General features: G+C 36.3%; 2 protein-coding genes across 4 annotated transcripts in view; one reads left to right on the top strand and one right to left on the bottom strand.

The window, feature by feature from the left end:
• Positions 1 to 5,026: 5,026 nt before the first annotated feature.
• On the bottom strand, positions 5,027 to 16,364 carry LOC136038103 (uncharacterized). 2 transcript variants are annotated; one of them, XM_065721119.1, is made up of 2 exons: positions 16,117 to 16,364; positions 5,027 to 5,746 (listed from the first exon to the last, which is right to left on the bottom strand). In XM_065721119.1, exons 1-2 carry the CDS (start codon positions 16,127 to 16,129, stop codon positions 5,256 to 5,258), a joined length of 504 nt encoding a protein of 167 aa, XP_065577191.1. In that variant the 5' UTR covers positions 16,130 to 16,364; the 3' UTR covers positions 5,027 to 5,255. The 2 variants fall into 2 exon arrangements, with proteins under 2 accessions (XP_065577191.1, XP_065577190.1); XM_065721118.1 differs by lacking the exon at positions 16,117 to 16,364 and adding an exon at positions 12,587 to 12,814 and having other exon boundaries at positions 5,030 to 5,746.
• Positions 16,365 to 16,505: 141 nt separating this feature from the next.
• LOC136038102 (caveolin-1-like) overlaps positions 16,506 to 22,016 on the top strand; it is a 28,741-nt gene continuing 23,230 nt past the window's right edge. Inside the window, exons 1-2 of one of the 2 annotated variants that reach the window (XM_065721116.1) lie at positions 16,506 to 16,662; positions 21,246 to 21,407. In XM_065721116.1, coding sequence (XP_065577188.1) covers positions 21,246 to 21,407 — 162 coding nt within the window. In that variant the 5' untranslated portion in view covers positions 16,506 to 16,662. Of the gene's footprint in view, positions 16,663 to 20,850; positions 20,870 to 21,245; positions 21,408 to 22,016 lie in introns of those variants that run through there. The other variant, XM_065721117.1, reaches the window with a different exon arrangement.

Raw genomic sequence — 22,016 nt, 5'->3', positions numbered from 1 at the left:
TACTTCCAGCTGAAAAAAAACTTTTTCATATTTATTTTTTCATTGTTTTTTTTTTTAATAATGCTAGTAAATCCTGCGCTCCCTTCATGGAAATTTTCTTCCCCCATTACAAATTCCTCGATGGAAAGTTCCCCCAGTATACCCCCCTCTTTTCAACCCCTCCCCCCAACCAAAAAATCCTCCTGAAAACACCTGTATACTTCCCTATAACCATTACTATATGTAAGCACTGGTCAAAGTTTGTAACTTGTAGCCCCTCCCACGGGGACTGTGGAGGAGTAAGTCGTCCCCAAAGACATAGTTATAAGGTTTTTCGACTACGTTGAATAAAATGGCTATCTCAGAATTTTGATCCGTTGACTTTGGGAAAATAATTAGCGTGGGAGGGGGCCTAGGTGCCCTCCAATTTTTTTGGTCACTTAAAAAGGGCACTAAAACTTTTCATTTCCGTTAGAATGAGCCCTCTTGCAACATTCTAGGACAACTGGGTCGATACGATCACCCCTGGGAAAAAGAAAAAAAAAAAAAAAAAAAAAAAAAAAAACAAATAAACACGCATCCGTGATCTGCCTTCTGGCAAAAAATACAAAATTCCACATTTTTGTAGATAGGAGCTTGAAACTTGTACAGTAAGGTTCTCTGATACGCTGAATCTGATGGTGTAATTTTCGTTAAGATTCTATGACTTTTAGGGGGTGTTTCCCCCTATTTTCTAAAATGACACAAATTTTCTCAGGCTCGTAACTTTTGGTGCGTAAGACTAAACTTGATGAAACTTATATATTTAAAATCAGCATTAAAATGCGATTCTTTTGATGTAGTTATTGGTATCAAAATTCCATTTTTTAGAGTTTTGGTTTCTATTGAGCCGGGTCGCTCCTTACTACAGTTCGTTACCACGAACTGTTTGATAAAAAAAGAAAAATAATACCATTTAAAATTGCTAAACACTAAGTTCCTCGCAGTGTCTGCCATCCCAAAGTAATTTCCTCGCAGGGCTGATAATGACCTGCCTTGCCTTTTCCATCTCTGTGTTAGTAGATATGGGAATGTGACATTATAACTGTATATAGAAACATTTTAATTAATTCCTACTCCCCCACCCTATTTATTTCAATATTTATCTGAAACCTCATGAAGAGTAAGCAGATTTTCCAATAAAATGTACTTTTTCAGGAATCTACCCTACCCGCCATCTAAACAATGATTCAATTCTCCCTCATTATAGCTGATACGCAATTAGAGATCACCAAACATAGCCTAATTTCGTTACAAATAAAACGAATCAACTTGGTTGAATCCAGTACTGCCACATTGTGGCATTGCTTCTTTTGAAACTGGGAAGCCTAAACTATAGCTATTGATACTTTTAAATCAATTAGATTCTTAGAATTTTAAATTGATTGCAAATTCGTCCTCTTTGGGGTAAAGTCTTAGTTTGGTGCACTAAAATGGCAGAAAACAAGACTTTTCCCTGGTCCAATCTATATGGTCAGGTTGGTCATTAAAAAAGAACTTTAAATTTACGTTTGAATGAGCTCCCTCCCAATTATCTTCAACCTTTGGTTTGATACAATCTACACATGGGAAAAGACAAACAATAAACCTGCATCGACGATGTTTCTTCGGAAAAAAAAAGAAGTAGTTTTCCACATTTTGAAGATGGGAGCTTGAAATCTCTACGGTAGGATTCTCTGATATGATGTATTTAATAAGGGGATTTCCAATAAGACCGATTGCATTTTTTCGAGGTATTTCCCCTTTTTTCAGAAATCAAGCAAATTTTCTCAGATTTTTTTTTTTTTTTGGGGGGAGGGGGTAATAATAAACTAAAAGAATTTTATATATTTAGAGTCAGGTTAAAAAGCCAATATTGCCAGTATAGCAATTGTCATGAGAATTCCATTTTAAGCTTTAGTGAATGTTGCCCAAGTCACTTGTTATTTCCAGTTTTTTATCACAAACTATTTAATAAGATTCTCTTGTGACGATTTTTTTTACCTGTTCATTTTACTTAGTTGAACAGGACAACAAAAAGAAAGAGGGTCAATTTGACAGCTAAATTTTGTTTTCCTTTTGCTATTCTATTTTTATTTAATGTCTTAATATATAAGGGATTTAAGTTTGAGGGGGAGTAAGTCTTTCCTGTAATGAAAGAGGTATATTTTATATGGCCGTTATAAAATCAGAACGCGGTATCTATGCAGTCAGGATGATTTTTGAGTATCTCCATTCCTTCTATAAACTATTATAAGGCGTAGAAAATTTATATAAGGACAAGTCTACATCTTTTATAATCTACGGAAGTTATATATCTTTCTGTAATTATGGTTTATGGTTTAGGTTTGATTTTCTATTAAGATTAAATACGTAATAATTAAATATAATCTTGACTAAATAAATTTATCCCTTTGCCAGGAATCCCTGTCGTTTAAAATTTACTGTATTTTGTTTGATTTTGCATGTAATTTAACTGCTCTTTTTATTTGAGATTTTTTTCCTAAAAGCATTTAAAATAAACTTATTTCTACAAAAATATATCCTGAATATATTCCCGGTCACCCGACCACCGATGCCATTCTGGCGTCTCCCCCCCCCTGGGAAATTTTCTGCCAGCATCCTTGTTAGGTAACGTTTTCATCTTGACTAGCGGAGCATGAAGGTTTTTTCCCTGGCCCTCGTAGGTTTTTTAAACACTCTCTAATACATAACAAGCACCTGCATCTCTTAGAATACATTCCCTATGACGTAACAAACACCTGCTGGCTGTTAGGGAATGACGGGGTAGGGCTCTCAGGGAATCCAGGGATAGGGATGACTTTAAAAGCAGGGATAGGGATGGGTCTAAGATCAGAGGGCCGTCACTACTCATATATCAGCTTATGGGTACTCTTGCGATACAAGCAAAAGTTGACGGCATATTTTTACCGAAATTGTCCCTTATTAATTTGTTTTTCTTGTGTTTTATATAATTATACAAACTTTCTTGTGTACTAATAACTGCAATAATTGCTAATAAATAAATATATAATTAGAATCACCACAAAAAGCTGATTCTTTCTATGGTTTTCCCTATTATGCTCTCTTTCCTTTGGTTTTCTTATAATTACTTAATAGATCCAAATTCCCAGGGGACATAGCTTCCCTGCTCCCCCTCCACTATTACAATCATAATAAAAGTAAACCAAAAATCTCAGGTTGGCATCCCCTCAGGGTGTGCTCCCAGAGACAGCGGTCCCCCTTGCATCCACTCTAGCTACGCCACTACTTTAAGGTTCACTGAAGGTATTTACTTTTTATATAATAGGAAGCCATATTCAGTGAAAGTTGTTTTCTGACTCATAGTTGAAGTTTTTTCACAGTGATTCCTTAGAAATTCCAACAAGAACATTTTCTACGGGGTCACTAGCGGCTTATTAACCATTTCTATGGTTTTATGTGTTATGCACTATATGTAGGTACACATACAGACTAGAATTTCAGGACCGAATTGTTGAGGAGTAGAAGCATATTAAGAACTTTAAACAGCTATTTAACTTTATTTATTAATTTGGTAGGTACTTGTTAATTATTCAGAACACATTCATTGATCAGAAAATAAGATCGGAGAAAAGCAGTTTCATATCCACAAAGACAAATGATGGGTGACAGAATGCGTTGGACTTGTATACTTTGGGCTATATATTTGCACATTAGGGGGAGACGAGGGTAAACTTTAGCGGGATGTAAAATGTGTTAGGTACAGTTATTCAGCATATTATGAAGTAAGAATTGTTCTCTAACATCACTTTGTCCAAATACTTTACCCCTAGCCCTCCCATCTAATGTGCAAATATATAGCTCAAATTATCAAGGTCCAAAGCATTGTCACTTGTCTTTGTGGCTATGAAACTGGTTTTACCATATCTTATACTCAAATCAAGAACTTGAGCGTGTTCCAAAATAATTAACAGGTACCATTTGGTAATATTCTATTTAGTCCTTTAAATTGTCAATAGTTTGAATGTGTCTTTTGCAGATTTGACATTTTCATATTAAGATTCGTTCACAATGAGCTTTACTAATACAGAAATTTAGTTAATGTTAATTCGAGCCAATTAGATTTTCCTTAGAAGTTTCTAACTGGCTGCATCATTCTGCGAAGAATTCTGATTGGCTTAAATTAACGCTAGGTTAATCTTGGTATCAGTAAAATCTCATTGTGAATGGTCATTGGTGATGTTCATCCGCTTTGTTAAAGCTGAAATGCTTGAACGAGTTTATCCTTTAGTCAAAGCAAAAACTCAAAAGAAACCTCAAAAATATTGACATTTAAGGGGAGGAGAACGGACCGCTAGCTCTCTCTGTTTCGGTGCTTGTGGATTTGTATACCTCGTGATCGTTTGATTAATTTTAATATAAATATCATTACTTGCATGATAAACCCCAGACCACGTAAGTGGTTCATTCATTGACGCATTGTAAAACCCGTTTTTTCGTTAGTTTGGTTTCAGCTTAGCATGAGACAGGACAAAGAGAAGTGACAGAATAGATGGAAAATATATAATTTGGGCTATATATTTGCACATTACGGGGGGTGATTAAAGTATTTGGAGAATGTGAAGTTAGAAAACAGTTCTTACTACATAATATGCAGAATAACTGTACCTAACACAAAAGGCACGCAGATCCGCTATACTTTATCCCCGCCCATCCTAATGTGCTAATATATAGCCCAAATTTGTTTCTAAAGTACTATATTTTATCATGCTTAGGCGTTAGAACTTAGAACAAGTTCTGCTTAGAATGAAGAATATTATGTCGGGGGCATATCATAAAAGTACCTAAATACCTATATGGGCCGTTCAAGCCGGGGGGAAACAGGGCAGCTGCCTCGGGTACCTCAGCTGGGAGGGCGCAGTGTTTCGAGAGTTGCCCACTTTGATTTGTTTTGTTTTTTCCTGTATTTGAGTAGGGAGGTAGGTACAGTAATTAATTTTTACCCGGGCACCACCAACCCTAGGAACAGCTCTGATAACTATACAGTAAAAATTGCTCAAAAAAGGCAATAAATATTCACACTTTATTTTAAATCTATTTAGGTTCATGTCAAATTAAGCCAAGTAGCGCTTTTGTCTCATATAAATCCAAAATAAAACTACCTTTGTGACACAGATATACACATATGCCAATGTCAATTCATCCAACTGAAGGATTTATCATGCTTAGGAAAGAATGTTCTTTAGAAAGTTCATGGAAGCATACTGTTATTACGACTATTCCTGCAATTCTAATTTGAGACTAAATGGGGCATGAGTCCTTTGTGTTATATCTCTTATTATTTTCATTACGTCAAACTGAAATTCCACTACTTCTTCTTCACTAAACTTTTCAACAGTAGGCAGTATACCTTTAAAAAAAGACAGCATTCTGCTTTCCTCCTCCTTTTCCGCCGAGTCTAAAAATTTTGCCATTTTCGGGTTGAATTCAACCCTTCTATCGTCTAACTCTTTCATTTTTCTTTTTTGCTGAGTGCTGTTGTCATGCATGGGTGAAATTGTATTTTCATCTCCATCGTCGTCACCTTCGCTAGTGGGTATATTGAATTCACGATGTCCGACTATTTTTTTCAAGAAGCTCATTTCTTCATAGTAGATGTATTTACGAGAAAGTTTAGTAGTCCAGTCTGCACCCTGGTCTTTCAGTTTTTTGTGGCATTTCACCCAGTTGTCACGCATATTTGCCCATTTCTTCACCACAGATTTGCCTAAAAAATAAATATTTCTACGTTATCTGGATTCATATACCGAAAACATATTAAGGGTTAAAACTAGTGCATACCACCCAATTTAAAATGATTTGTCCTTAAATTTGATTTTTTCTTCTTTTTTTTGTTCCTTCCATCACAGGCTGCTTATGAAAAGCGAGTTTGCTCCTACCTTATACCTCGGGTTTTTTATGGCACTTGGTATTTACCAAGTGACACATAGCGATCGCAAATTCTGTCGGTCCCGGTTTTGCTAGTTTACGCACTTCCAGATAAGCTAGGAAGACGACATTTGGCATGCGTATCAGGACCAGACCAAAATAGATTAGAAATAGTTGGATCCCCAATTTGACCATCTGAGGGGAGGGGCGACGGTGAATTCGGAAAAATTAGGTATTTTTAACTTAAGAACGGGTGATCATATTAATGAAATTTGATATTTAGAAGGATATCATGTTTCAGAGCTATTACTTTTAATCCCGACCGCATCCGGTGACATTGGGGGAAGTTGGAGGGGGAAACCTAAAATATTGGAAAACGCTTAGAGTGGAGGGACCGGGATTATACTTGGTGGTGAAAATAAGCACAAGTCCTAGATACGTGATTGACATAACCGGAACAGATCCGATCTCTTTGGGGGGATCGGAGGGGGATTTAATTTGGAAAAATTAGAAAAATTGAGATATTTTTAACTTAAGAACGGGTGACCGTTCATGAGGTATTTTTAAATTTTATAGTTAGAAGGAACTCATATTTCAGAGCTCTTATTTTTTGATACGTTATTGACGTAACTGGACTGGATCCACTCTTTTTGGATGAGTTAGAGGGGTCCAGTGCTTTGGCGAGTTCGTTGCTTCTGGACGTACTAGGACGATAAAAATTGGTAGGCGTGTCAGGGACCTACACAAAATGACGATTTCCACCTCCAACTCCCCCCAATGTCAACAGATCTGGTCGGGATTTGAAATAAGAGCTCTGAGACATGAATTCCTTCTAAATATCAAATTTTATTAAGATCCGGTCACCCGTTCCTGAGTTAAAAATACCTCAATTTTTCTGATTTCTCCAAATTAACACCGCCCTGCTCCTCCAAAGAGAACGGATCCGTTCCTATTATGTCAATCACGTATCTAGAACTTGTGTTTATTCTTCCCATTAAGTTTCATCCCGATCTCTCCACTCTAAGCGTTTTCGAAGATTCACTTCTAAACACTTCTAAACACAATAGGTTTTCTCCAAAACTTAGTTCCATGCTTAAAAACGGTCACGGAGCTGATTACATCCAATGTTTTCTAAGGTTCATGTCGAAGCGTGTAAAAGAGTATCTCAATTGTCAAAGCGATATTAAAATTGAGAAAGACAAGTAATAATCCCTTTATAAGAGGTATTGTCCTGCTCAACCATCCAGTCCCAGCTTTATGCCTCAATAAACTTGCTCTTTAGAGAAAAAGGAACTGATGGCAGCATGAGTAACAATCATTTCCTCATCTTGCTTTGAAACCAAGAGGGCGCCCATTTTCAAAATTCACATACACTAGATGACATACATAATTCGTGGTAGAAGCGTATCACTAGCACCAATAGTACAAAGCGTGTCATGCATGCCACAAAAGACGATCGGTATGAAGGAAACATGGCAGGTGTGTCATAACGATGCCTCTGGATAAGAGCGTGACCAAAAAAAGATTGAAGGGCAACTACCTCTCCTCCTGCGCTACTTTTTACCGAAAAGACATCCAACCATAATTTTGGGATATTCCTTTGATTCAGCATAAAAAGATCCAAAGCCGTGCCTTCGGGGATGACATGACCCCCCATAGTCCCTGGAGCTGTATGTTAGGAAATTTGCGTACATACATATACTCACATTATTGAAAATATACTCACTTTTGTCTTGGGGGGGGGGAGGAGTTTCTACGGAGAAATTTTCCTTGGAGAGGAAAGTTTCAGGGGTGAATTTTACTGAGAAAATTTGGTACTTGTCGTTTATTCGAAACACACCCAAGAAGTGAAGTTAGGTTATTCCTAATAAAATATAACAAACATTATGATAAAATAACGCTTTAGAACAAAAATTATGTAAGCCTAAACCTAACATAACCTAACCCCCCTCCCCTAATATGCGAATATATAGCCCAAATTAAACAAATCCACTGCATTGTGTCATTCGTCACTTGTTTCTGTAGCTATGACATTGGTTTTCTGATATGTATATATGATAAGCGTAATTCTTGAATGTGTTTCGAATAACCGACAAAAACAAAGATTTTACACGGGGGAACGAAAATTTCCTGGCATGATTAGAAAAACGGCCAGAAATTCAATAGAACCGTTTTTTTTCACCTGAAAGTAAGAAGTAACATTAAAGCATAAAACGAACATAAATTATCCCATATATGATCTGGGCTCCCCCTTCCTCATTTATCACTGCTTACGCTAAAGTTTGAATTTTTATCACAATTGTTTGAGAAAGACTGCTCAAACACAAGGGCCGCTGAGTTCGAATGAGAAGTAATTTTAAATTCTTTAAGAATTTAGCGTAAATAGAGAGGATTGAGGAAGTTATAGCACCCCCCATACAGAATAATTACTGTTCGTTTTAATATTTGCTGTTACTCTTTACTTTCAGTAAAAAAAAACTAGTTTTAATTTAATTAAAATTAAACACCGAACAAACTTACACTACACTTTCTAGAATCATCAGTTCATTACGCTTGCCAACAACTTTTAGAATGGTATTGCAACACGGCCATATCCGCTAACTGGCAATGATTACCGATATAATTCCGAGGATGCATTTTGCCGCAGAAAGAGTTTTTCAGGAACTTTTATCTGCTCCTACCCTATTCCTAGGTTTAGAAAATTGCATGTAGCAATGATTTCAAGAAAAATGTTATAGAGGGAATTGTGAACTTCGATGAAATGAGTTCGCCGTTCCACACCGTTAAAAAAATCTAAGGTAGGAACGTGCGCTGGAGCAGATACAAAATTAACTTTGGGGGGCACAATAGAAGCTCTGCCATTGGTATTTTTCTTCCCTCCACCCTTGCTAATTAATGCAACATTAGAACTTCTGGGTAGGGAGCAAATGACCCTTCAATCACCCTGGATATTCACTACAGAGGGGGGGGGGGGGGTCGGGGTCCACCCCCTGACCCAAATCCAAAATTTTCTAGAATCTCTGGACACTTCTTATTCTAAATATGAAACCGAATTCGTTTTTGATACTTGTTAAATATCCCAAAAACATTCAAGAGGTCAAATTATGTTAATCATAATAATTAGTCTGAACAATCATAATGAAATGCATCAAAATATGAAATACTTCATCAACAAAATTATGGTAACTACAGAGGAAAATTATGGAAAGCAGACCGCCCAGAACACATCATATTAAATGGTAGCCGGTGTTTACCCCGCAGGAAAAATACCCCCCCCCCTGCAGAAAATACTCTTTGGGATAGACCTTCCTCTACAAAAAATACTCCTCTTAGATTCCCCTTCCAAAAATACATCCCCGGTAATTAGTATAACATTAGAACTTCTGGACAGGGTGCAAATGACCCTTCAATCTCCCTGGATATACCCTAGGCAGAGGGGGGCTTAGGGTCCTCCCCCTCGCCCAAATTCAAAATTTTCTTGAATGTCTAGACATTTCTTATTCTAATTATAAAATCGAATTCATTTTTGATACTTATAAAATATCCCGAAAACATTCAAGAGGTCAAATTAGGTAAATCATAATGATTAGTTAGGTCAATCATAATGAAATATATCAAAATATGATAAAATATAATGCTTTATCAATAAATCTATGGTAACTAAAGAGGAAAACTATGGAAAGCAGGCCGCCCAAAACGGTATCATTTTAAATGGTGGCCAGCGTTTACCCTGCAGGAAAAACACCCCCCCCCCCCGCCGCAGAAAATGCCCTCTGGAATGGACCCCCCCACAGAAAATACTCCCCTTAGAAGATTCCCCTTCTAAAAATACACCCACGGTAATTGGTCCAACATTAGAACTTCTGGAGAGGGGGCAAATGACCCTTTATTCACCCTGGATACACCCTCAAAAAGGGGGAGGGCTTGGGGCCCACTCCCTAACCCAAATCCGAAATTTTCTTGAATTTCCAGACATTTCTTATTCCAATTATAAAATCGAACTCGTTTTTTTGGTACTTACTGAACATCCCGAAAACATTCAAGAGGTCAAATTAGGTTAATCATGATGATTAGTTAGGTTAATCATAATGAAATATACCAAAACATGATAAAATATAATGCCTTACCAATAAAATTATAGAAACTACAGAGGAAAATTATGGAAAGCAGGCCGCCCAGAACGCATTATTTTAAATGGCGGTCGGCGTTTACACCGCAGGAAAAATACCCCCCTCCTGCCACAGAAAATGCCCTCCAGAATAGACAAGCCCCTCAGAAAATATTCCCCTTCCAAAAATATCGCCCCCCCCCCATAGCTGGTTGGTCTCCCATCACTTTCAACTTAAAAAAAAAAGGATTAAGACTCTTAATTTCTGTTCTAATGAGTACCCTCCAAAGTTTTTTCAACTATGAAATGGAATTGCGGATGAGGAAGGGGAAGCCCCTTTTCTAAACAGAATAAATTTTACTCATTTTGGGGTTTAATGTTACTTTTTACTTTCATGATAGCGTATACCAGAAATATTTCCAGATATCATAAGGGACAATATGTCAATTTTACTTTTTTGATACGTTTTTTAAAGTTTCTTTTGTACACCCCTCCCCGAAAGAATGACCCCCCAGCAAAATTCCTGGTTATGGCCCTGGGGATTAAACATTAATTTCTACCTCCATCCCCCCTCGTCTCTATCTTAAAACTAATTCTGCTCTTATCTGAAGGTTCAATGAGAGCTGGGATGTTTTGGCATTAACGTTCACCCATTGAGGTATATCTGTCCCTCCCTAACTACAAAACAATCAGAGTACCCAATTGTTTAAGTGTCTTTTTAAGTTTTGTATTTTGTCAATTGCTTACAGATAGTATTTGTTATTGGAGAACATACGGACATTTTACGCGGGCGAGTGTTCTGCTGGAGGGGGGGATATTCTGGGGGAATTTTCAGGGTGGTGAAAATGTTTGGAAATAATTGTCTTTCAATGGGGATGTATTTCCCAGAGAGGGGGTGTAGGTATTTTCTGAAGATTGTTTTACAGGGGGTATTTTACCGGGGGGTATTTTCCGGGGGTAGGTAAACATTTATTACCATGTTAAATACACGACAACCTTTATACACTAAATATTTAATTAAAAATACCTGCGTCGTAGTTTTTCGCGCTGAGACTAAGTTAATTATAACCGAACGCGAACCGATTTTTCTCAGATCACAAATATCGAACTTCTTGAGGGTTTTCGGGATGTTTAACAAGTACCCTATTTTTAATATCCCCTAGTTATATTTTCATTGTTGCCCCCTCCCCCCAAGAGAAATAATACATACGCGCCTGATATAGGCTACCAGTAATAGCATGGAGGGGGGAACTGCCCCTCTCCCTGTGAAATATGAATGCATCAAAAGAAAGTTCAAAAGCAAAAGTATGAGAAATATTCTCATTTAAATATTCTCATTTAAATCTTGGTCAAAGCAAACCTTCTGGTAGCAATTGCCCACGTCCTAGGAAATTATGTACCAGCTCTCAGGAATAGTATTGGCATGTCACCATTAAAAAAAAAGTCTTGCAAATCCTGCCTGTTTCCCAAGCCTGTGTCCTGTAGGTTTTGCTATATTAGGCAGGATTAAAAGTTATCAGTCTTCAAAGGAGGTACATAGACTAGTTTCAAATACTTTTTTGTGTGTTTAAGTTAACTATAGTGGGAAAAGAAATTTTAACTACAATTTATGGAAAATGTTTAGTTTCGTCACAAGCTGTCCAAACTAGAAACTGTTGTGGGTTGGCCTTGTTGAAACAAAGTTGGTTGAATAGCGATTCTCGCGAGTGAATATTACCTATAGAGCGAAGCGAATTGGTCCATGAGTGCCGAGGGCAGCGGGGAGACGTCTGTATTCTAATTGGTTCAATTGTTAGTTCTTATTTATGACCTACTTTTTGCTTGCTCTTTCAGGCTCCAGGTCGAATAATTGTTCAAAAAATATACAATACGGGCCTCGCCCGGCAACCCGCGGGGCTCATGGACTAATTCGCTTCACTCTATAGGTAATATTCCCTCGCGTAAATCACTTTTCAACCAAATTTGTTTCACCAAGGCCTTCCCATAGACAAACAATATTTTAAACAAATTTAATTTCGAACTGAAAAATTGTATAATTTCCATTGCGTCGGAAGGCATTTCTTCAAATCAGCGGAGTATATACGTAATATTTAACTAATCGCTCTGATTCACCGGTTCACTGGCTAGTTTCAACTCGAAAGTGAAAGTGGATAATTAGCATTGGTGGATGCGTAAGTTTCGTAATTATCTTTCGACTTCCTACTATACAGAAATTACCAGTGATGACTGGAAACAGCATTTAAAAATATAATTTTATTTATATTGTAAAACCCCAATATTTCCCTAGGCTTCAAAACCCTGCCCACTTTACGCATTTTTAGTTTGCCCCATGGAGGAGGAGGAAGGTCAACCAGAAATGGATGCGCTTATTAGCACTTCTAAGTTAAGTGCCACAGTAAGCTGCAAAGCAGCAGTTTCCAGTTTGGACAGCTTGTGATGAAACTAAACAATTACCCAGTTTATTAAGTTTCATTTGATTTTATTCCTCATTTTCCTATTTTCATGCATATTTTTACGACTTATTGCTCCCCAGAGGAGGAGAAGGGTTAACCATAAAATAAAATCACTTACTAAATTCGTTTCTTTTGCTTTCTGTTAGAGATTCATAATCTTCATTTAAAAGTTTGCAGATTTCGGTCCATGCTTCAAACTTCCTTCGTTTATCTTTATAGGACTCCATCGACTTGTCCCATACCGCAGGTCTTTCTTTAATTGCACTTATTAACATTTCAGAATTGATGTTCATTGCTATTATATTAAAACCGTCTAACTTTTAAAACTTTAGTTGAATGACGTTATTGACTTCGAATTTTCTGCCGGAAAGAGGCCCGGTGAGCCAAGAGCTAAAGGCAATTTTCACGCTGACCGGGTCGTAAAGCGATTTCTACCGCTCCGTTTATAAAACAAACGACTGTAAGTCAAAACAGGATTGCCAACTTGCCCAATCGTCGTGTGCAATGCGCTCACTCTTTCCCTCCACGAACCGGAATCGTACCCTTTTTGCCAATAATCAGCTCTTTTCACTCTTTTAAAAATTAATAATAAAAAAGTATTGGCGATACAGAAAACTTCAGATTAAATTATTTGATATAGCAGTTAGCTAGTACGATATCTGCCTGTGCCCCACCCCATTGATCTTTCCAGTATTTCCAACCAATTCAGAAAAAGAAGATCAATAAAAAAAAGAAGTCAAAAGCTGTTTGGCGCAACCTTTCTTTGGAAATATAATAAATAATCCGGTTTATCAACTTTACTGTTAGTTGTAAAGTTTTGTGTATTTATTAACGGGTTTTGAGTTCTCCTCAATCGACATTGCAAATGCACATAAACGAAATGTTACGTCATATTTATCATTTAGTATATTTGCAGGCTATTGATGTTATTTTAGCTCACTAGCAAGTCTAAATTTACACTTCTGTGGTGTTGGGATAAACTACCCAGAAAGACTTTTTTTTTGATTCACCTAATCTAAAATACCTCTTTCGTAGAACCCTTGTGTCATTCGCATTTATTCATGTTCATCAATATGCTCAAACTTAATATACTCAAAGCAAAGCAGTACGTCTGCGGAACGATAAGCTATCCGCTTTCTGGGAATGTGCCAGAAAACTACTCATTACATATAAAAATTGGAAATAAATTTAAAAGTAAAGGAGGAAACCCAATAGAGGAAGAAGAAGAAGAATTTTGTGCGAGTAAAAATGTGTTCACCAATCATTTTCTTTTTTTTTAGTACTGCGGTACAGTGCTTGACTACAGTGAGGTGAGCTATAGATCATGACTAGTTACTTGGATCTCTAATAGGCTATTCCTTTCAAAACATTTGGACAAATTGGAGACAAAACTTTATCTAAATATTTAAATGAAGTCAGTTGTAGTTCAGTTAAAGGTTCAGAAGATCAAAATTAACGCATTTACATTTCAAGCAGAGTCATACCTCTTAGCTTTAAACAGAACGGGGTTCATTTATTAGTGATTCCTCCTGACCTTATTTAGATACATTTGAAAAACTAACAGGTAGTATGTTTAATGATCGCAGGGTAATTTATAATTACTTATAAATGACGTAAGAGTGGTCAGAACAGTGAGAGGAGCTGCGCTTGCGGCAGCTGTCTCGCGCGGAAATTTTTTGATTTGCACTCCTTTTGAGCAATATTTGCCTTGTTACGCACTCTTTTTAGACATCGTCAGCTGGCAACCCTGAGTCCAGGTAGCCTGCTTGTTTCGCAGTCCCAATCATTGCTAATAACAAATGGTACAAACTGATTTTTGGTTGCTTGTGAAAACAAAATTACTGAAGTACCAAGGACATCAAAATAGGGAAAAATATCCTTTGGATCCTGTTTTAGGTCTATTCATACTAGAAAACCCCTATTTTGTAAGATTTCACATTTGGTTGTTTCAAAACATGCGAAGCTTTTAGGGCGGTGCCTTATTATCATAAGTGGTGCCACGTTGAATTGTGAAAATAGATAGATGAAACTAATTAGTTAAATTTGACAATGTTTTTCATCCTTTCATCATATTACAAGTCAGCTTGTTTGAAGTAGTTTATAGATAGATCTTGCGTAATCCGCAAGCAATGTTTTTTCTTCGGTTTAAGTTTCAACTTTGCCCTTTACTTCTGTTAGAAAAACTTTAAAAAAATTCTTAGAACTACTGATCAGCCTATTCGGGCAAAATTGTTGTTTTTGGGAACAAGTAGGGGTTCAAGCGGGGGGGGGGAGGCTATCAGGGAGATTTTTCCTTCCCCTAGAATGATTAATTTTTTCATTTGCAAAATGCCTTTTCCGGTGTTTTTATTTGGGAAAATCGAAAAAAAATGTACCCTCTAAATTTTTAAAAATACATCCCCTCTGGATTTTTGTGAACTGATGCCACTGGACGCAAATCAGTGGCGTCAATTTTCAAAAGTGTCAGGGGGAAGCAAACATTTAGAAATCTTGGTAGGGGCATTTTTTTTTTAATTTGAACAACATATAAAAAAAATCCAATGAAAATATCACAAAATATCTTCTAAATATTGAGATCAGATACCCCCAAACCAACTGACACCTCTAGCATAAGTAGCTGAATAGATGTCTTCATGCGGCATATTTGTTTTTTATTATTTAAAAAGAGCAATAAATGTTCAATTTCGGTTCAAGTGAGCCTTTTTCTGATATTTTACGACTAATGGTTTAGCATGATGAAAAAAAGAAGATAAAACGGACACACACCCGTGACCACCCGTCTCAAATGATGTGCAAAATACTGTACTTTTGTAGATATGTGTATCTCTTAACGCGCAAACATGCTGAATTGGGTGATTATCCCCCTTTGGTAGGTTATTGACTCCCATTTTCTAAAATGATGCCAATTTGTTTATGCTATTAGCCTTCGATGGATTTAAATTTGGTAAATTTTCCGATTAACTTACTAATGAGATAGCTAAGAAAGAGACTTAAACTACATTTAGAAATATAATTTCATCTTAAATCCAAATATAACATTCATTTGAGTCCAAAATAAGCTTTACCCATCCCCCTCACGAATCTGCAAATATATACCCTGAGTTGTGGATATACACTGACATTTCTGTAAGTCACTCTTTCCTCAAATTAATTTAACAGCTTTTCAAAACAATGAAAATTCATTGCATAGTAGGCTATAATTTAGGATTTATATTTGCAAATTAGGAGAGGGGGTATAGTTCATTCCCAACAGAAATGAGTGCTATACTTGGATTCAGGATGAAACTCTGTTACTAGAGATATGTCAATTTCTTAGCTATCTCGTTCAAGGTTGGTACGAAAGTATTTTTTCGGAGAGGGATTAAAAAAAAACTTTTAAAAAAGCATCAACAATTCGTTTATATTCACTTTTCTAGCGTTTTTACAGGCTGGACAAAATTACGGGTGAGGGGTTCAAGTCTCCCTCCCCTCAGAATACGGCTTTGATCTCATTAGTGAGTTAACCATAAAATTTACCTTAAATTTTAGATATTTGAAAAATTTATAAAAAATATTTTTTATTTGTCAATATTTTTCTTTTAATATTATAATGTTATAAGCAATTCCATTCTATTCACTTTCTAATGACAACACTCGATCTCTACTTACTGTTCATTACCATGAATGGTTTAATTTTTTAATTAATGTCCATTCAATGTTTGACATTTATAGTGATTTCTGATCCTTTTATTTCACTCTTTAGTTTTTAATTTCGTTTCTTCTTTTAATTCAACCTTCCAAATGGTGTGAATATTTTCTCACAATCTGTCGCTGTTGATAATCCTCCTAGCCAAATGAAAAAACAAAATATATAAATTGTTTTCTTCACAACCCGATGGCTTGTATGGTTAAACCTTTTAATTCATGCTGAATAGCTATCACTAAGAGAGGCAAAAAGGCAAAACCTGTGGGTGTCTTTTGTATTTTCGATTAAAAATGCAGCCCTTTAAATTTAAAATAGACTCCCCCTCTCCTCCGGCTACAACGGCAACTTTTCAAACAAAGCAACGAAAATGAAAAAAGAACGCTATTGGTCGAAGGCACTGATCTTGCAAACGGATTTTGCTGCTTCAGCCGACCGAGGAAATTACAGTGCATTTAGTGCAAGTTCGCTGAGGTAGCTAGTGTGATTTACATTCGTGAATATCTGAAAATGTGAGTGTTGTATAAGGTTTTTTTTGTATAAAGTTTGCATTATAGAGAGAGTTTATCCTGAAGTTGGATAATAACAAAATAGGCTACTTTATTGCGTTCAGCATAGCTCTAGGCCTATTTAATGGATTTTTACTCCGGCTTGTAGCTTAATCCAGTTTTGTTGGCTCTTTACAAAGATTAAATAAAAAAACTAGTTTTTTAGACTGAAAGTAAGGAGCGACATTAAAACGAACAGAAATTACTCCGTATATGAAATGGGTTGTCCCCTCCTCAATCCCTCGCTCTTTACGCTAAAGCTTTTAATTGTTTTAAAAGTAGAATTGTGGCAAAGAGTCAAACTTTAGCGTACAGAGCGAGGGATTGCGGAGGGGACAACCCATTTCATATACGGAGTAATTTCTGTTCGTTTTAAGTTTTAATGTCGCTCCTTACTTTCAGTTAAAAAACTAGTTTTTTTATTTAATTTCTGAACGTTTTTGAATTAATTCATGTTTGATTTTGGCTCTCCGCACATAAATTATTAAAATGAAATTTGTATACTAATTCTTTTTTTGACTAAATGGCTTTCTCTTAGTTTTGATCAGACGATTTTGAGAAATAAGGGGTGAGGAAGGAGGCCTAGTTGCCCTCCAATTTCTCGGTTACTTAAAAATCCAACTAGAAATTTCAATTTTTAACGAACGTTTTTATTAGTAAAAAATATACGTAACTTAAGAATTAACTTACGTACAGGTACGTACGCAGGAATTTGGTAAAATTCTAGTTAATTGACTTCTTGCTGTCTCGGAAAGGGTTTAGGTTAGGGAAATGAAACTTTCAGGGATAGGTCTACAGGCTAAAGTATGTCCTGGGAAGGTATTTTAAAGTCCTCCACTCCTTCTGCCTCTAGAGCGCCCTGAAATTTACCTACATGACAAGTCTATTACCTATTGAAATTTTGACAAAACAACATTTTACCTTCATTTTCGGTTACTAGTTGCTTTTTCTCTGCCTTTAGTTCTGAACATGCAATTCCTGTTATATGAGCAGAATTTTGAGGCATATCAATGTTTGTTTTTCAAATTTAGGAAATGTATTTGCATATCTTTAAAACCTTATAAAATGGAAGTGAGCAAAGTTATGAAGCTGAAAACAATATTATTGTACTTCAATTAAGCAGAAGATCTATTTTGCAAGGTTTCACTTTTATAGCACACATATTTTTAAAGGTCATCAAAGGTCAGGGCCCTCTAGAGGGAGAAGGAGTGCAGGTAGTTGCTTCAAAATACCTTCCCAGGACATAGTTTAGTCTGTAGTTTCATCTCTGAAAATTTCATTTTCCTAACCTAAACCCTTTCTGAGATAGCAAGAAGTCAATTAACTAGAATTTTACCAAATTGGTCCCCTAATCTAGAATGTATCCTACACACTACTGGATGTTGTAATTCAAAATTTGGAATTGCTACCCCCCCCCCCTCCCCCTCTAAAATGCTAACAAATTGGAAGCATATGACAAATCAAGCCTTTTGTTCAAAAAGTTGACGAAAAATGCTCCAGTCAGAGGTTGAAACCATTTAAAAGGTTTCTCTGTGCGTGATATTTTATAGGGGTTGTCATTCGAAATCGTGTAGCCATTTGTGAAGGAATACCAACCCCCTTGGTCAGTATTTGAATTGACTTTTAAAGCTAACAATTATGGGTAATTACTTGCTATAGCGACCACATTATGTTCTTGACCTGTAATGAAACCGGTTTTCTGTATCTACTAGGAGATAATCTGCTTAGCCTAAGGGAGACTAACGGTAACTTGGCTATCCAGGTATATTTTAATTAAATATTTAATATATAGATGTGGTTAGATACTTAATATAATGCATTCTGGGCGACCTACTTTCCATAATTCTCTATTTTATTGAACATAATTTTGTTACTAAAGTAATATATTTTGTACTACTCTACAATCCAGAACACACACAAGAAGTTAAGCTAGGTTAACCCTAATAAAATATACAAAAATATGAGGAAAATATAATACTTTAGTTACAAAATTATGGAAACTACAACAAAGAATTATGTGAAGCAGGCCAACTAGAACGCATTATATTAAATAACCTAACAAAAATACAAACTCCATCTTAAATATTTAATTAAAATATAGTTACAATGTAGTTTATTTCAGTAAACCTAACCTAATTGTCTCCGAATACAGAATCGTAAAGCGCTTTTTGGTTGATTCTACTGACCAAACTTCTCGAGTGCTCTGAATTGTATGGAAGTATCTTATATTTTCACCATATTTTGGTGCATTTCATTAAAATTAACATAACAACGTAATTACGCATAAGTACCCAATAATGTAATAACTCCGAAAATAATGTTTTTTCCATAGGCTATACAGATCCATAGCATTGCCATCGGAAGTTTGATCATGCGCTCTTTTCGGAATACCATGCACTTTAATTTTATATCCAAATGGTGAATAAGTGGTGTAACTAAGTGAATAAGCGTATTTCATTTGATTATTCTCTTTTATTTTGGATTACTTACAGTAATAAATACGCGATTGACTTGTTAGTTTTCCTCATGTAACGGGAAACAATGCACCCTCATTTCCGCAGAAGTCCCCTCGGTCTGTGCCACGCCACTGTTCTTTTAGAAGAGCAATTGAACCTATTTTCTTTTTTCCCACTTCCTAGAAAGCAGTCACGATAGTAAAACCTTTCCCATCAACTCCAGTTCTGCCTAGTACGAGAAACTACTAATTAATCTTATTTACTGCTGATCAGTACTTCCGCCATCACCGACAAGCTCAATTCAGATTTTGATGAGGTGCATGAGGAACAAGGGAGGTGCATGGTGCACATCCAAAGCTCTTGGACTGCGATGATGCAGGGGCTCTCTGTGTAACTAAACCCCCTAAGGATCATAATATTATTAGTCATGGAGACAGGGCCAGATTTATAACTTTGAAACTCAAAGGCACAAGAGTTTTTGCTAAACCTTTTTTCGAGTTTTCGGGGAAGTCTCTAAAAATTCGGGTATAGTGGAAGCACTGAACAGAATGCAACCGATGAACCAAAAGTAATGAAAGAGAGATAGCTGCCCTTGTTGGGAGAAAGCTGACAGTTTATTAGTGGCCACGGAATTCCTGTGTTGTTTTAAAATCATTTTTCTGTGAATAGACTGCATGGCAGCGGGGTGCACCTGGGACCCTGACGATAAATAACATCGGTCCAGATTTGTTAAGAAAAAAAGCACACTCAGTGATAATTTAATGCACCCTGTGGCACTTTGCGGCCATAGGTCCGGGCCTAGTGGGTCTATTGGTAAAGCCAGGCCTATATGTTGATCCAAATTAGAAAGGAATATTCATCTAACTTGAAAATCCTTTGAAATTTCTGAGGTACAAGTCCTTATGTTCTTGTACATTTCTGTTGGAACCGAGTTCTTTCTTTGATACAGAGATATAAACGAATGTCTTGCAGCACTAACATAGGTCTTTGAAATATAGTTATTAGAGAGCTAAAAAAATCGGTGGAGGAGGGATAAGTATATTAAACAAGAAAAAATATTCGTCGCGAGAATCGATTACAGTTAACAAATGCGTTCTTATTTTGAAAATATTTCCCCCGGGGACTGGCATGGCTCTTTGTAGCCCCTAATTAATAATATATTGGCTGGGTATTACCAAGAGCATATTCAGGATTTTTGTTTGGGGGGTACAAAAATTTCTAGAAAACGCATCAAAACATTGTTTATATGTATTTTTCTTCTGTTTTTACGCTTCGAACAAAATTTCGGAGGAGAAGTTCAAACCGAGAACCCCACTGGGTACGGCCTTGGGCTTTACATATAGCCAAATTGATCAATTATAAGCTTGTAAAGTATCTTGACAGTTTGATTTCTATCCTTAGAATTTTTTTTCTTTATGGGGTCGTCATTATGTAGACATTTCTGAGAAAAATCTAACGCTTTTTCATGAGGCTAAAAAAGACTGAACCGGAAATGTTATTACTGGACGAATCAAATTTGCAAAATATGTTCTTATGTTACAAGGTTTCTTATTTTCCTTGATAAGGATAAGCATAATTAACTATCGAAAGGCTCTGAGATTCCCTAGTAACTTATACTTATCGGGTTTCAGTTTGACAACCTCATTTTCATTATTCAGCAGTGCGGATAATAATATTGGTTTGTGTAAACGTGTGAGAAATCCTCAAATCACAGAGTGTGTTTAATACTTTTTGTTTTAAATTCGGAATCTGTTTTGCATTAGTAAATGCAAGTTGTATTATATAGCGTAGATTAATATTTTGCTTCCTATATTTTTGAGAAAGATCCTGAGCAGAAAAACACATAAGAATTTGTTTTTGGAGGGCAGTGAGTAAATCTTAGTGAAAACTTGAAAAATTATGTGAAAAATTTGAAATTCTGACTCAAAGCCCTAATAATTGTATTTCCTTGTTTAATATTGTAGCAGAGAAAGAGAAACTTTTCCTTTCTCAGTGGAAAAAAAAAAACTGTCAAAATTGCAAACTGCTTTTCGGGAAATGCTTTGATTATTGCTAGGTCATTATTCAGTTAAGTTAATTCGATTATTTTAGATGTCTGAATTGAAATCGGCCTCTCGCGCTGGATCAAAAGCAAATTTGAACGAGTCTGAATTACCGTTGCTCGAATCTGTAGAAAAAGACATAATGGAGATGAAGGAGAAGGCTTCTCTTGGTGGATCAGAGCCTGAAAAGGATGATTCTAGCCCAGAAAAGGTACAACTTATATTTGATTTTAATTTCATTATACAACTTGACGGTTCTTCATGGTGCGCAGGATAAGAATCGTCCTGCGGGGGGTCCCTTACCCGAGTCTCAATTGGGCTAAATTGAGAATCTTCATTTTTAATCCTAAAATTTACACTAAAAGTTTTCTACTCTAAACAGAGTTGGGACGAAAATATTGATTCCCGGGTTTCAGGGTTGACTCTTGACGACCCTGCTCAGGATGACTGATTTATTGTCCGAAGCCCTCGCACGGTCTTTCCCTTTAAATGTTATCGACATAAATATTAGAGTCTCTGTCCTCGAACAACGACCAAAATATGCGTCATTTTTTAGAGCAAAAACGTCGATGGAAGTTTCTGGGCAATCTGAGTCTTTGTGAGGTTTCTGCTATCAAGAGAAACGAACATCTTACCACTGCCTTACATCAAAGCGAATGACTTACGAACATCTTCCGAATCTTACATCTTACGAACGACTGTCTCACATCAAAGCGTCAAAAAGTCGTGTTCCGTAATTACGTCAGTTCTGGAAGCTACAGAATAGTGGCTCCAATTAGAATTTCATATTTACTTAGAGAAAAACAATTATAGAAGTCAA

The sequence above is a fragment of the Artemia franciscana genome, chromosome 17 (assembly GCF_032884065.1).
Source record: "Artemia franciscana chromosome 17, ASM3288406v1, whole genome shotgun sequence".
In the NCBI taxonomy this organism is placed as follows: domain Eukaryota; kingdom Metazoa; phylum Arthropoda; class Branchiopoda; order Anostraca; family Artemiidae; genus Artemia; species Artemia franciscana.
This window is presented reverse-complemented; position numbering and strand designations above follow the sequence as displayed.